This window comes from Cupressus sempervirens, chromosome 2 (assembly GCF_028749045.1).
Source record: "Cupressus sempervirens isolate cs-2001-9-10 chromosome 2, ASM2874904v1, whole genome shotgun sequence".
In the NCBI taxonomy this organism is placed as follows: Eukaryota; Viridiplantae; Streptophyta; class Pinopsida; order Cupressales; family Cupressaceae; genus Cupressus; species Cupressus sempervirens.
Genome location: NC_143119.1, coordinates 724586171 through 724600008, shown reverse-complemented (window position 1 = coordinate 724600008; position 13838 = coordinate 724586171). Strand labels below are relative to the sequence as shown.

General features: G+C 39.5%; 1 protein-coding gene across 3 annotated transcripts in view; it reads right to left on the bottom strand.

The window, feature by feature from the left end:
• Window positions 1–13838, bottom strand: part of ALF4 (aberrant root formation protein) — a 157026-nt gene that overhangs the window by 121218 nt on the left and 21970 nt on the right. For all 3 annotated transcript variants that reach the window (XM_089815167.1, XM_089815169.1, XM_089815168.1), the window contains 3 exons: window positions 2667–2730; window positions 2277–2461; window positions 2095–2154 (listed from right to left, as the gene is read on the bottom strand). In XM_089815167.1, the coding sequence (XP_089671293.1) occupies window positions 2095–2154; window positions 2277–2461; window positions 2667–2730 (309 nt within the window). The remainder of the gene's footprint in view (window positions 1–2094; window positions 2155–2276; window positions 2462–2666; window positions 2731–13838) is intronic.

The window sequence follows — 13838 nt, the reverse complement described above, 5'->3', positions numbered from 1 at the left end:
TGAATCCATCAGTTGTGCTAAAAAAATTCATTTGATTCTCTCTTGTTTGTGTTATTCATTGGCCTCTAGATCTTGGGTTAATATAGTAATGGAAGTGAAATGAGATTAACCTGGAAAGCTCCAACATCATTTGCAAATCACTGTCGCATCCTTGATAACCACAAATATTGTAAGTAATCCTTCGAAGTTACTAAAATACACTTCATTTCTGGCAGTATTTCCAACACTTTTTCCATTTTTGTCTTTAGATTGATGGCATTTATCAGCTAGAAATTAGATTTTAATTTCTAGAACTCTAATTATTTGCAAATCACAGTCGCATCCTTGATAACCACAAATATTGTAAGTAATCCTTCAAAATTACTAAATACACTTCATTTCTAGCAGTATTTCTAACCCTTTTTCCATTTTTGTCTTTAGATTGAAGGCATTTATCAGCTAGAAATTAGATTAACATTCAAAATCAAATATTCTCCGATTTAAAGCATACTCTCCTCATAAGTAAAAATTTCCCCAAATCTGAAAAAGTCATACTCCCTCCAAGCGATTTTAATCCATCCATTTATTGCATCTCTTCATCAAGATTCACTTCCATTGTACTACTGTTCTTTCTACATCTCACACCCTGCACAATTTTGTCAGATTTCTCAAAATTCAACATTATTTCTTTGTAATTTTTTCATATAACATGAGTTGAACATCAAACACAATTTGTTTCCCCCTTCATTTCCAAGATTAGGTTCTACTGTACACTACCAAATAAACTCATTGCCAAAGGTCGCATAAAAATGATCTGGTGCTTCTCCATGCTGGGATAGCAGGAAAGTACAATGACACGTAATCACAATAGCTAGCTAGCTCACAACTATGTGCTTCAATACTTTCTTGCAGAATATAAATCCTAAAAACATTAGAATTTATCTCTCTTTTAATGTGGCTTGCTTAACTTCACAAATGTTTGTCACAATGAAAAATGTAAAGCTTCTACAAAGTATTTGGAATGTTAGGCAAATGCAAAGGCTGCAAACCACCTTTAGTTTTCAACATGTTTCTTTCACATGGGGAATTGTCAGCCTGGTTGCTTTTTTCCCTCAATGGTTTACAAGGCTACACAGCTCGCACAGATTGCTATGCCGTCTGCCCTCATCTCACCAAGTGTATCTTTTCACCCACAGCCTAGAAGGTGTGCTGCTGTTATTTGTAGCACACAAAAGGTGAACCTCATTAAATTAGGAAAACAAATGAGTATTTCGTTCAAATTTTATGGGATTTGAATTGCAAGAATTTATGCCACGAAAAAGGTTTTTGTTTCTGCAGGCTATTTTATGAATTACCAAAACCTCAACTTTGCCAGCATTGCATCTAAAGCTTACAAAGATTCCAAAGGGCTTACGAATATAAAATTCAGTTATACTTATAGATGGTACATAAGAAAAATATAAACCTACCATCCAAATGGAAAAGAAAACACACTCTTCTGTAGTCTGAGTGTTATTTAGTGTTCTTAATACAAAATTTGTCTGTATTTTATTCTCTCGTGTTCAAAAGTCAAAACTCACCAAAATTGTCTTATTGTTGGGTGCCAGCAAATTACACCAAAATATGTATACACTTAATGTGTAAAACTCCATTTCAAAATGTTTAATTAAAAAGCATGACATTATAACATTAAGATTACAATTTAATTTTTAATTTATGATTTAAAAATATGGACCTATAGGCATCCCCTTAAAAGAAAAAAGCGTGCAACTACTAGTTTATTGTGTTTTGTAATGATATGATGATGCTTGTAAGTAAAATCTCATAATAATTTGTATCTTGTCCATAATATTAATCATGTTCTGCAATAATTGGATGATGCTTGTACCTAAAACTTCATAAGATGGTTCTTACATTGTTTATATCAGTAATAATTTTGATTGCATTACATTTACTACTCAATAGACAAGCTGATAACCTCTAACAGCGTAGATGAATATACAAGCAAACAAGCAGAGGATAACTTACGGCAGCAGATTCAAAGTCTACCATCCAAATCGCAAATAACAAAAAAATCATACATAAACAATGATATACTGCTAACAAAATTCATACCAGAAGTTGCAATGAATATATACTGAGGATAGCCCAAAGCTGTTGTTTCTTTTCAGCCACCTGTTCCAGTACAAAAGCAATTTTAGTGTCCCTCTATCGTACAAGCAATGTTAAAACATATCAAGCCAGCTTAGACTATCTTAGAGCTTCAGATATATATGTTCAGGAGGGATGAGACAAACCGCTTGTTTCTTACAGACTTCTCGCAAAGACACAGCAATAGTTATTAGCTTCTCAAATATTTCTGCAGCAACATCTTTGTTGTCATCATCTGAAATTTTTGAAGCTGCAATTTTTCCAACAGCTAAAATTATGGGCAATGCTTCTTTAACATTTTCAAAAGGACGGCGCTGGATTCGACCAATGACTGGTAAGATAACAAAACAAGAAGTGATCTAAGTAGAGTGATAACAATCAACAGTTTCCAAAAACAAATTCCCACAGCTACAAATAAGATATCCAAGCAAATGATGACATTTACTCTGCTACAAAAATATCTCATCCCAGGTCATTTCTAATAGAAATAATATCTAACGTAGAATAAAAATATTTGGTCCAAAATATAGGATTACCTATAGAGAAACCATGCAAAAGACAAAGCGAAGATGACCAATTTTCATTCATTCTAGATAACTCCTGCAACAAAGGATAATCTGAACATTATAGTCCTCAATAAGAAAATAAATTTATGGAAAAACACCAATGTCTGTTCAAAGAAACTCTGCTTATTGTTCCTTTCCATTAGATTGGCAATCAGATAGGCTCAATATTAACAGACACACTGACATTGTATTTTTGATATAAATGGAAGTTACATTTGCAATTGTGTCAGTTGTTCACAACAAAGTTGCTATTGCTAATGAATTGTAGCTTAAGTCGGATTATTCCTATCGATGATCGGCCTTTGAGAATTTGATTATTATCCTTCTATATACTGCTATGATTATGGTTATCACAATACATGATTAATAATTAGCAAATCAACAGTCGTGTGTGTGTGTGTGTGTGTGTGTGTGTGTGTGTGTATATAATATTGTATATGTATATTATTAAATATACATTTAACATGATTGAGTTTGATATAACAATTATTAATCATGCTACTGATATTAAATCATGCCGTTCGTACTATTGATATTAATAAATTTGTTATTATAAATCATAATGTTGATAGTAATTATAACTGGAATCAATAATGAATGTCGATTAAATAGCATACATATCAATTAATATATTGATTAGTTAGTGATTGGTCATGAGACATGTCACTACATGAACTATGTTCACGTAGAGACATATCCCTACGGAAGACATGTCTCCACACTATTATATATAATGATCGATCCAAGTATCTTGGAATGTACAGAAATTGATAAGTACAAAGCAAGACACAGCAACGACATATCACATAAAATCTGCATATACATCTGAAGAACATTGATTAAAATTTAAATTCCTATAACCCATTAATCTTATTAAAATCAACATGGTATCAGAGCAAAGCCTGGAAGGAATAATCAGACACAGACATCTTTAAGTTATTTGTTGGCACACCAATTTAATCTAGAAAGGATGATAGGACTTTTATTATTCATTGGGATTTCTTAACCATCGACCTCTGAGTGGCGTAAGTTCCAGACTATCAACTCCTTTTCAGCATGAAGACAAGGTCTACTATCTGTCAGCGGCTTTCAAAGTTGATTGTTTGGTGATCATTTATGCCTGCGACTCCCAATGCAGGACATATTGACTTTTATTAGCAATCATGGGAAGGGCGATTTTCTATCACTACTGTGCAGATTGGTCAAGAACTGGAATGTTTGGAATGGATTCTTCACTGTACCATTAAACCAGAAAACATTTTCTCCTGGATGAAAACTTCAGTGCCAAGGTTGCAGACATTAGAATGGCCAAGCTTGTTGACAGAGATCAAGTTCTTTGAATTCTCTATAATTTGGGTGTCTGCAGGAATTATGCTCGGGTAGTAATCATTGCAAGATACTATGTTGCATGTCCTATCAAGGGCCGCATGAGTCTCGGGAGGTCAATGAGGAAACCCTGTGGATGGTCTACACAAAGTCAAAAAGTCTTGTGCGAATAAGTTGTTCTTGCTCAATCCTTGTCGGATCTCCCAATGTAGCTTTTGACTGCATTCACTGCGGAGGTATTGGGAGAAATGTGTGAAGGTCTCTTTGGGTTGCGGTGATGTTGCTTGCTAAGTAGGATGAGTGTGTGTGCAAAGAAGAACTACCATACGAAACAATTCTGATGCTTTCCTGTCGTGGATGTCAGATCATGACAAGCGATTGTTGGTGTGGGCTTCATGTGCTCTGTTACGATGATCGATGGTCAAGATGAGGTTGAAGCACCGTGTTCAATGCATTCATTGTCACCTTTAATGAGTCTACCCGATGGCAGATGGTAAGGTGTACACTAGTGTGTGAACTGTGCATGTGTTGATCCTGTGGTATAGATGTGCAGAGAAGAGAAATGTTAATCTTCAATGTTTTGTTTTGCAATGTTTTTAATTATTAATCTGGCATCAAACACATAACAGGAGATATAGTAAGCACTTTATTTGTCCAGCTGCAATATTTGTCTGGGCAATATTGAAGATTAATATATCCATCTGCATTAGAAGGTTATCACCCTTTGGAAAATTTGACTCTATTCATAGCAAGGAGGAACAATTATTATGGACTGCTGAGAGCCTGATCATTCCAACGACTAACTAATTGACATGACCATCCCTTACCAGCATCATGTATTTCTAATTCTTAACACTAATACAAGTGACTTTTGTAAATGATTTGTCAGACAGTATTATTCTGTAGCGTGGAGCAATCTAACACCCGAACCAACCATTATAATTGACTATACAAGTATATATCTAAGTGTAAGCAGTAGATCAAATTGATATATGGAAACACATAGAGATATGGACGGAATTTTGGTCTATGTAGTTTTTGCTGCTTGTGAGACTTAATGATCTCGGTAGCAATGTTGTTGCAATAGCCATCTCTAAAGGCTCTAAATGAAATTTGATACTCATGATAGCACAGATTTTGCAATCTTTGTCTCTGAGTAATGTTGTTGCAATCACTAATGTCTACTTGACTGCATGCTACCACAGTGAAAGCTTTTTGCCTTCAGTATTTATAGTATCGAGGTATTGTAGGGAATTGTATCTTGGTTTGTGACTTCTTAGGTATCAGAATCAAACCAATAGTGTAGTGTACTCTTCTACCACAACACCAGTGTGATGGAAATCTTATGTCTTTGCATCAGTCAAGCATCCATGATAATTGATCAGGACGCACAGATACAATTCTACCCATCGAGTACACTATAGATTTTACCGACAACATCATCCCCCCCAAAAAGTAAAGTCATCTCTAGATGACAAAATAAAGACAACGAAACTCAAATTAATTAATTACATCCATGTTTAGATACTAAGAAGAGGGATGCATCCCTGGTGTAGTAGTCATTCGTGCCCTAAGCTTGTTCAACTCTACTCGTAGCTTATACACTTGCTCCTTCCGTACTTTCAATTCTGCTTCAACCTCCATTTGAAGCTCCAAAGCTGATTGCATCATTTCAGCAATCTCTCCCAGCTCTCTCTCTTTCTCCTTTGCCACCCGCTCCTCCACTACAAATTGTTCCTTCTCTGCTGCCACCTTCTATAGCTGACTCTGTCTGGCTAGCAATGTTGCCCTCTCGAATTCCCAGGCTGCCCTTTCCGTGGCTAGCTAGGTAGTTGACTCCTCCTGAGCCCTCTCTACTGCTACCTGGTCTGCCTGGCTCCTCTAAAGGGTGTAATTTGCATCCCTGTGGATCTCGACTATCTCCTAAGTCAAAGCTTCTACTCGGCTCTCCATACTTGGCTCTCTCATAGTGGCCCAATCCTGGCACATCTCTACAGTCTCCACACTCAGCCATCCCTGCTCCTCAAAACAAACTATGAAGGCCGCTAGGCATCCTACTCCCATGAAGGATCTCACACTCTCCAGCTCCTTTACTACTAAGTCCAAGGCCTGTATCTCTGTAGAGGCCACTACTTGGTGAGCCCAAGTTGCTAGAATCACTATATCAGGGAAGAATGCCTCTCTCGTCTTTGATTTTGGCACTGCTGGAGGCTGTTGCTGAGCACCCATAGCCCTCTCTACTACTTCCGCCATCCACTCAACAGCGCTATGTGGTAGTCCATTAGTCTGTGTCGAGTGACTCTCCTCCACCTATGCCTGTTGAGTATCTTCCTCCAAAGCTACTTCTCGCGTAGGTGTGTAGAGGTATGTCATTCGAGGTGTTGGTGTACATTGAAACCTCGTACTCAGGTATGTGCTCAACTTTTGAGTTCTATTCTCTCTGTCTGGCTCCTCAAGTGATGCTAACAATGTCGTATCCACTGTAACCACTGCATCTGAACCCACTACGTCCAAATGAACACTCGACATCCTCAAACCCTTGCCTGTCGGTATGTCGATCACTCCTTGAGTGTCCATCTCTGCATCAGGTACAAATACTTCAGCCCCAGCCTCTAGCAAAACTCGCAAGCAGGCTTCATCCTTATCTCTGGAATGGCTGTCTCCGTTGGTGATGGACGTGCCTCTACTAATGCCTCTGGAATATCTAGTGTCTCTACAGCAAGCTGAATCGCAACTAAAGTCGGAGTCATCACCACTGGCTGCCTGAACTGATCAAACCCAGGAATGCCATGTATACCTACAGGAACAAAGTGTATCATCGCTGAGAGTGCAAGTCATGGGAATCTCAACGGTGTAGCTATAATTACTTCTACCTCCTTGTCCTCTTCCTCCTCCCCGTCGGTCCCACTCTCCTCGAAAGAAGTCTCCTTGCGACCACTGTCAGTATTTCCGCCATCCAATCTCGGTTGTTTCTGTCCGACCGTGGTCTTGGTGCTAAGTGTATCAAGATGCCTCAACTGCATGATCAAGGGTTTGCCTGGCGCGAGTGATCCTGGTTTGGCCTCCAATGCATCATTGGGGATCATGCGCATCGTTGCCCGATGGCATAGCATGGCATGTAGAACATTTTGTGCTACAATGTCATGAATTCATACATTTGTTCTGCCAACAATGTAGCCCAATCGTATACTCTTCCATTCAGAATCTTGTTCATCATCGCCACCTGTGGGAATGAAATGTTTGGCGCGCAGCTAGATCCTGTGAGGCAACTTTTTACTACATCCATAAGAAAACGCCAGTGGCCTTCCTCCACGTTGGATTTCTTCAATCCTCTACCCCTCGATGCATCCATGAGAGCTTCTTGCTCTATCTGTGTCAGATCCCCACATACCAGCTGTATCAATTGTGTCTTTACCTCTCAACTCAACTTTTTTGATTTGCTATCTATTTTCCTCCTCCCTTGTGCATGACCAGGTATCCTGAATACCCGTGTGAAGTCCGTTGGTCTGAATGAAATTACCAAGGTAGGAAAATGTACTGGTTCAAGAGAACCTGTTGTCCATTTCTATCATGAGGTGCAAAAACCCTTCATAATCTCGAATACAGAATAAAGGCATTTGTATTACCCATTCAACCTGTGCCTTTCAAATGCTGGCCTTTACTAGATGGTTATCAGGTGTTTCCTGCCTCCACTTCTTGCATTTTGCTCCATTCAACCCTTCAAATCAAACATTCTGCGCTATGGGATCATCTGTCATAGCCGACTGTGTTGATTGCTTCCTTTTCTTTTTGCTTGGTCCTGTACTTGTCCCTCCTACTACAAGGACTCTAGATGGAAAAGTCTTTATATTCTTGTTCATGGCTGCAATTGTCGTTGTGTCTTCTTCCAATTTCTTTTTCCAAGCTCTTTTACCAGCTAAATGCGTAACTATCACCTTTTTGTCATTTTGCTTGAAGAAGACAAAACGGTTAGGTCAGTTGCCTCTGTACACAACTTATTTCAAAGTTTCCTTTTACTTCTGATGGCGTTCGTACAGATTCATACGGCCCTCTATCCATTGTTTCTTGTACAGCTTCCTCTTTCCAAAGCTCTATCTGTTGTATGGTTGCAATGTTTTCTCCTCCTGAGACTGTACAGCTGATATAGCTCTTGCTCCTGCCTTCACTAACCGTACTGCTGATATAGCTCTCGCTCCTGCCTTCACCAACCGTACTGCAATCCATTCTTGTTTATGCCTTTTGCTCCTTGCTAAGCCATCTATACGGCTGTACTTCTTTGTACTCAAACCTCACTACTACATCTGTACATCGTACGGTAACATTCTACAACTTCCTATGCTTTATTTTGTTTGGTTATACAATGCTTTGTATTTGTTGGCCTCCAGGCCGTACAACATTTCTTACGACTTCTTTGTGTATGTCGTACGGTCTCTAACTTTGCCTGAGGTGTGATCAAAGCGATGTATCCATTTCCAATCTGTATGGTGACCCTTTTATAGCTCTCCCTGATGGTCATACAGAAGGTCTTCTTTTGTTTAAAAACTTCTAATTTGTCCGTATGATGTTAGCCCCTCCTTCGCCCAAACGTCCATATGGTACTGTTTTTTCCTCCATGAAATGTACAATGTCCAATTCCTTCTCTAGTTGGCCATACAGTATACCTCTTCTTCCTTTACTGAGTTGTCCATACGATGTACAATGGTGTTCAATATCGCAGTGCTACCTTTTGCATGCTGTTTTGGCCGTACAGTGTATGCATTTTCCTCCTACCGTATGGTAATCATCTCCTATTCCGTTGCACGATATGTTGTTTTGTCTCTGATTGCCCCAAACCGTACGGTATCCTCTTTTTCCCTATTGAGGCCCATACAATAGTGAAATTACCTCTATTATATAGTTGCCTATCTATGCCATACGGTAACCCAAACCTATCGCTTCGTAACCATACGGTGAGTTATGCCCTTCTTATGTCTGTACATCCATACGGTGTTGTCCATAGTTATATCTACCCAGACGGTACCCTTTCCACATTCTTGGCTAGCCGTACAATAATCTCTTCACAGTCTCAATTGGTCGTATGGTACTCTATTCTGCTTTGTTCTTCTTTGTCACCATGTAGTCTTTATAATCTTTTTTTTTTTATAAAAAAAAAATTTACACATTCTAATTATTTATATTTACATATATACACCATTACTTCTTGTTTACACTCTCTCTAAGTTGTTCGTTGGCCAAGGTGCATCATTTCTTTCATGGTAGAATTTCAACTTCGACCCGTTCACTGCATCAGGCACTTCCTTCTCGTCCAACATCCATAATGTGATTGCTCCATTATCACCAACTTCACGTATCTTGTATGGCCCTACCCACTTCACTTTGAACTTTCGTGGTCTAATCTCGTTTTGCCCATTATACTTCAAAACTAACTGGCTTGGTTAAAATTTATTCAATTTTAAATGCTTGTCATGCCATACCTTATGTCTGTTTTGTGTAACTTTCGTGGCCCATTGTGCTTGCAGTCGTTGCTCATCCAATTTATTTAAATTGTACCTCTCTCTCAAACTTTCCATATCTCCCAGTTGGTTCTCAATTGTGATCCTTAAACTCGATACCATGTATTTCGTCAGTACCACGGCATCCTGCCCATACATCAACTGAAATGGAGTGTCCTGTAGCTACTTTATACGAAGTGTAGTACGCCCATAATGTTGATGGTAGCTTTTCTTCCCAATCTTCTCTCTCGACTACGTAAGATTTATAAATCACCCCAACCAAAATCTTGTTTGTAGCTTCTGCTTGTCCGTTGGCTCTCGAGTAGTACGAGCTCGACAGTGAATGGTAAATTTTGAATTCTATAGTCAGCAGTTGGATGACGTGGTTCATGAAGTGTCCCCCACAGTCGCTAGTCAACTGCAACGAAATCTAATACCTTGTAATTATCTGTTCATAAATAAACTTAGCTATGCTTACCACAAAGTTGTCTAGTAGTGCCCGTGCCTCCACCCACTTGGTGAGATATTCCATCGCCACCACGATGTACTTGTATCTTCTAGTTTTACTTACCTTAAGGAGTCCAACAAAGTCCAAACCCCATTTTCAAATAGTTCTTGTATTTGTGAAGGATTCAAGGGCATGAAGTCTCTCTTCAATTGATTTCTAGCTCTCTTACATGTATTGCAGGCAACAACCCACTCCCTGGCATAGTTGTGCATGGTTGGCCACCATAACCCTGCTAGAAGCATCTTTCGCGCAGTTGTATCCGGTCTCATGTGTCTTGCTAGTCCTTCATGCGCTTCCTTCAACACCTTCAGTATTTCCTCCTCCAGAATGCACTACTGCAGAATCTGGTAGGGTCCCATTTTATATAGTAACCCATTGATCAATTGAAATGTCAGCTCCTTAGTACCAGTTTCCTCCTCTCGTTCGGCGACATTTCGCTAGGAAACTGTCCCGTCGATAGATACTCTCCGATACACATGTACCAGGATTGCAGTACTGCAATGTGAAATAGCTGCACGTCAGGAAAATCATCATTGACTCCCTTCGGTGGCTCTCCTGATTTTATCATCGACAAGTGATCCGCACTTACATTACTCTTTCCTAGCCATACCACAACCTTGAATGTAAATTCTTGCAATTGTAACAACCATCTACTTATCCTTCCCTGTATGATCAGCTTGTTCACAAGATATAACAACGCTTGATGATCCACGTAGAATACGAAAGGTGTTGCCAATAGATAATGCCTAAATTTTTGTACTGCGTACACCATTCCGAGTGCTTCTCGTTCTGTCGTATTGTAATTTTTCTCCGCTTTAGATAATAGTCTACTTGCAAAGTATACTAGATAATCCAGTCTATGGTCACCTGTCTGTGCCAGTGTTGCTCCAATTGTGTAGTTCGATGCATCAACATGAACATGGAACTCCTTATCCTAGTTCAGATAAGCTATAATCAGTGTTGTGGCCAACCTCGTTTTCAGTCCATCGAAAACTTCATTCTGCTCCACTTCCTATTTATAAGGTTCGCCCTTGTAGGTAAGTTTTTCTAGTGGGTAGGATATTTTTGCAAAGTTCTTGATGAACCTCTGGTAGTATCCAATATGTTCTTGGAATGATTTTACTTCTAATACATCCGTCGACGGTGGCATACCAAAATTACATAGATTTTGTTAGCATCTGTCTTCAATCCCGCTTTGCAGACTATGTGTCCTAATAGCTTCCCATGTGGCACCATGAACTTGCACTTCTTCAGATTTAGTGTTAGTCTCGCCCCTCTACATCTCTCCATGCATTCCCCAAGTGTTGTTATATGTCTATCCTCTGCGCTAAAAATTGACTTATCATCCAAGAATGCTTTAAAGTTCTCGACAGACATTTTATCAAATATGTGTACGATAATTCTCTGGAACGTTGTCGAAGCATTACACAGTCCAAACAGCATCCTATTATACGCATATACTCCATCTTCCACTATGAATGTTTTTTTCAGCCTATCTTCTTCTGCAATGGATATCTGGTTGTATCCAAAGAACCCATCCATGAATGAATAAATTTCAAGCCCCGCAACTTCTTCTAGAACGCTATCGGTGAATGGTATCGAAAATGGATCTTTAATTGTTACTACATTTAGGCGTCGAAAGTCTACGCATATTCTTATCTATGTGGTGTCCTTTTTCAAAGATATCACAATCGGTGATACCCACTCACTCGTCTGCACCCTAAAAATAATTCCTTCTTCCAGCATCCAGTCAATCTCATCAGTGACCCGTGCGGCATAATTTTAATTCATCCGATACGGTCGCTTCCATACGAGTACTTCACCTTCTATTAACAGTATCCGGTGGACACATAGCTCCGGCGGTACTCCTTTCAAATCCTTATATGTCCATGAAAAGACGTCTTTGTACTCCATAAATATTTTGAACATTGTTGTCTTCAAGACTAGATTCCAGTCATCTCCTACAAAGATATTTTTCAGATTGGCTTGATCTCCTAAGTTCATTGTTTTATAGTAGGCTCTTCATACTTTATAGGTTTGTCATCACTAAACGTATGTGTCGACATTTCATCTACATGTGCTTCTCCCTCCTTCACTTTGCTATACTCCTCCGAAAACTCATTCCCTTCTTTTCCCTCTTTGACTCCCAACATGTTATAGCTTGAAAAGAGATCGTAATCCTTCATCTGCCAATGGAGTAAGTTGTTCACCGAGTCCAAGTCGTCATCATTCCACCCTCCTAATCTCAATACTCCTTCGTCAGGTTTCATTCTCTTCTTTCCCTCGTCATCACCTTTGCCTTCACCTTTGGAATCTGACGACGTTGCTTCCTCACCTACCATCTGTGTGTGCAAGTCAATTATAAATCTTCGACCTCCGCCTTCCATGGACAGGGTATTTCGCTTCCAATCATATTTCAACTTTGCCTACACCAGCCATCCCCGTCTAAGGATGGCATCATATCCTTTTCTTTTTAATGGAATAACCACAAAATCTAGTAAGAATGGTTGTGTGCTAATAGTTACAGGTTGTGTCATCAGGGTCCCTAAGGGCTTAATCACGTTTTGATCTATAGTGAGTAATTGGACTATAGGTAGCCACAACATAGGTTGTCCCAACTTTTTCCACGTGTCCTCTAGTAGTACGTTTACTCTTAACCCTCTGTCGACGATTGTGTCCGTAAGTACAGTTCCTAGGATACCCATTTCTACTATTGTTGGATGTCTTCCCATAGTGAGTGCCAATAGCATTGGGTTTACTGCAGTCACTCCACTGCCATCCTTCCCTGTCTCTTCCATTGCTTCTAGGAGTGCTGTCATGTTAAATATCGTCATCCGCAACTGAGGCATTGTAAGGTCATTTAATTTTATAGGAACTTATATTTGCATTACCTGCTTTATCATGTTTTGTTCGGCCAGGTTCCTCTTCGAGGTGCCGACAGTGTCTTTTGTTTGTAATTTCTTCGTTCCATTTGTTTTTCCAACTCCATTCATGCCTACTGCAACCTCTTCTTTTCTTCCTCTGCATCCAGGTACATTGCCTTCTTTGCTTGTTCATGAGTGATGGCTAGTATCTTCTCATCACATGCTTCGATGCTTAACAAGTTCACCCCTTGCTTAGGGCATTTTTAATCCTTGTGGTCTCCTGGACCGCACCATCTACACAACAGTTGTGGCGTTTCCTTCATGGTACAGTCTCTGGCAAAGTGCCCCCAGAAGTTGCACGAACGGCATTGTATCATCCGCCATCCACTCGAGCTGCGCTACATCTGACTTCGGCCCTCATTATTGTTATTAATGTTATTATTGTTAGCACCTCATTCGCATCGGTTATTATTACGGTATCCTCCTGAGGTTGCATTGTTGTTTGTGTTCGTTCCGGTGGACACTTCCTGTGTCAATAACACTTGCTGGTGTCCCTTTGACTTCATATTGAACGAACATTCCTTGGTGGAATGTCCTGCAATCTGGTAAATATCGCAAAATTGTTTTTTCAGGCAGGAGCCCTTTGTGTGGCCCTCCTCCTTACAGTCCGTACACCACAATTCCCCTTTTACCGAGTCAAGATTCTTTTCAGATTTTTTAATTCCTTCATCTGTAACATATCCTTCTGCAATGCTTGAACTTTCTTATTTGACTACTCGTCACTGCTACTGCTTCTGAAAGACGAATTGTCTAAGTCCGACAATTTGTTTTTCTTCTTCTTGCTTGTTTCTTTGCTCACTCTCCAAATCCATTGCTCAATTATACACATCTATGTACAATGCTAGAGGTACAATCTTCATTTTTTTCTTTAGTGTCGATCGTAGCCCTTTAG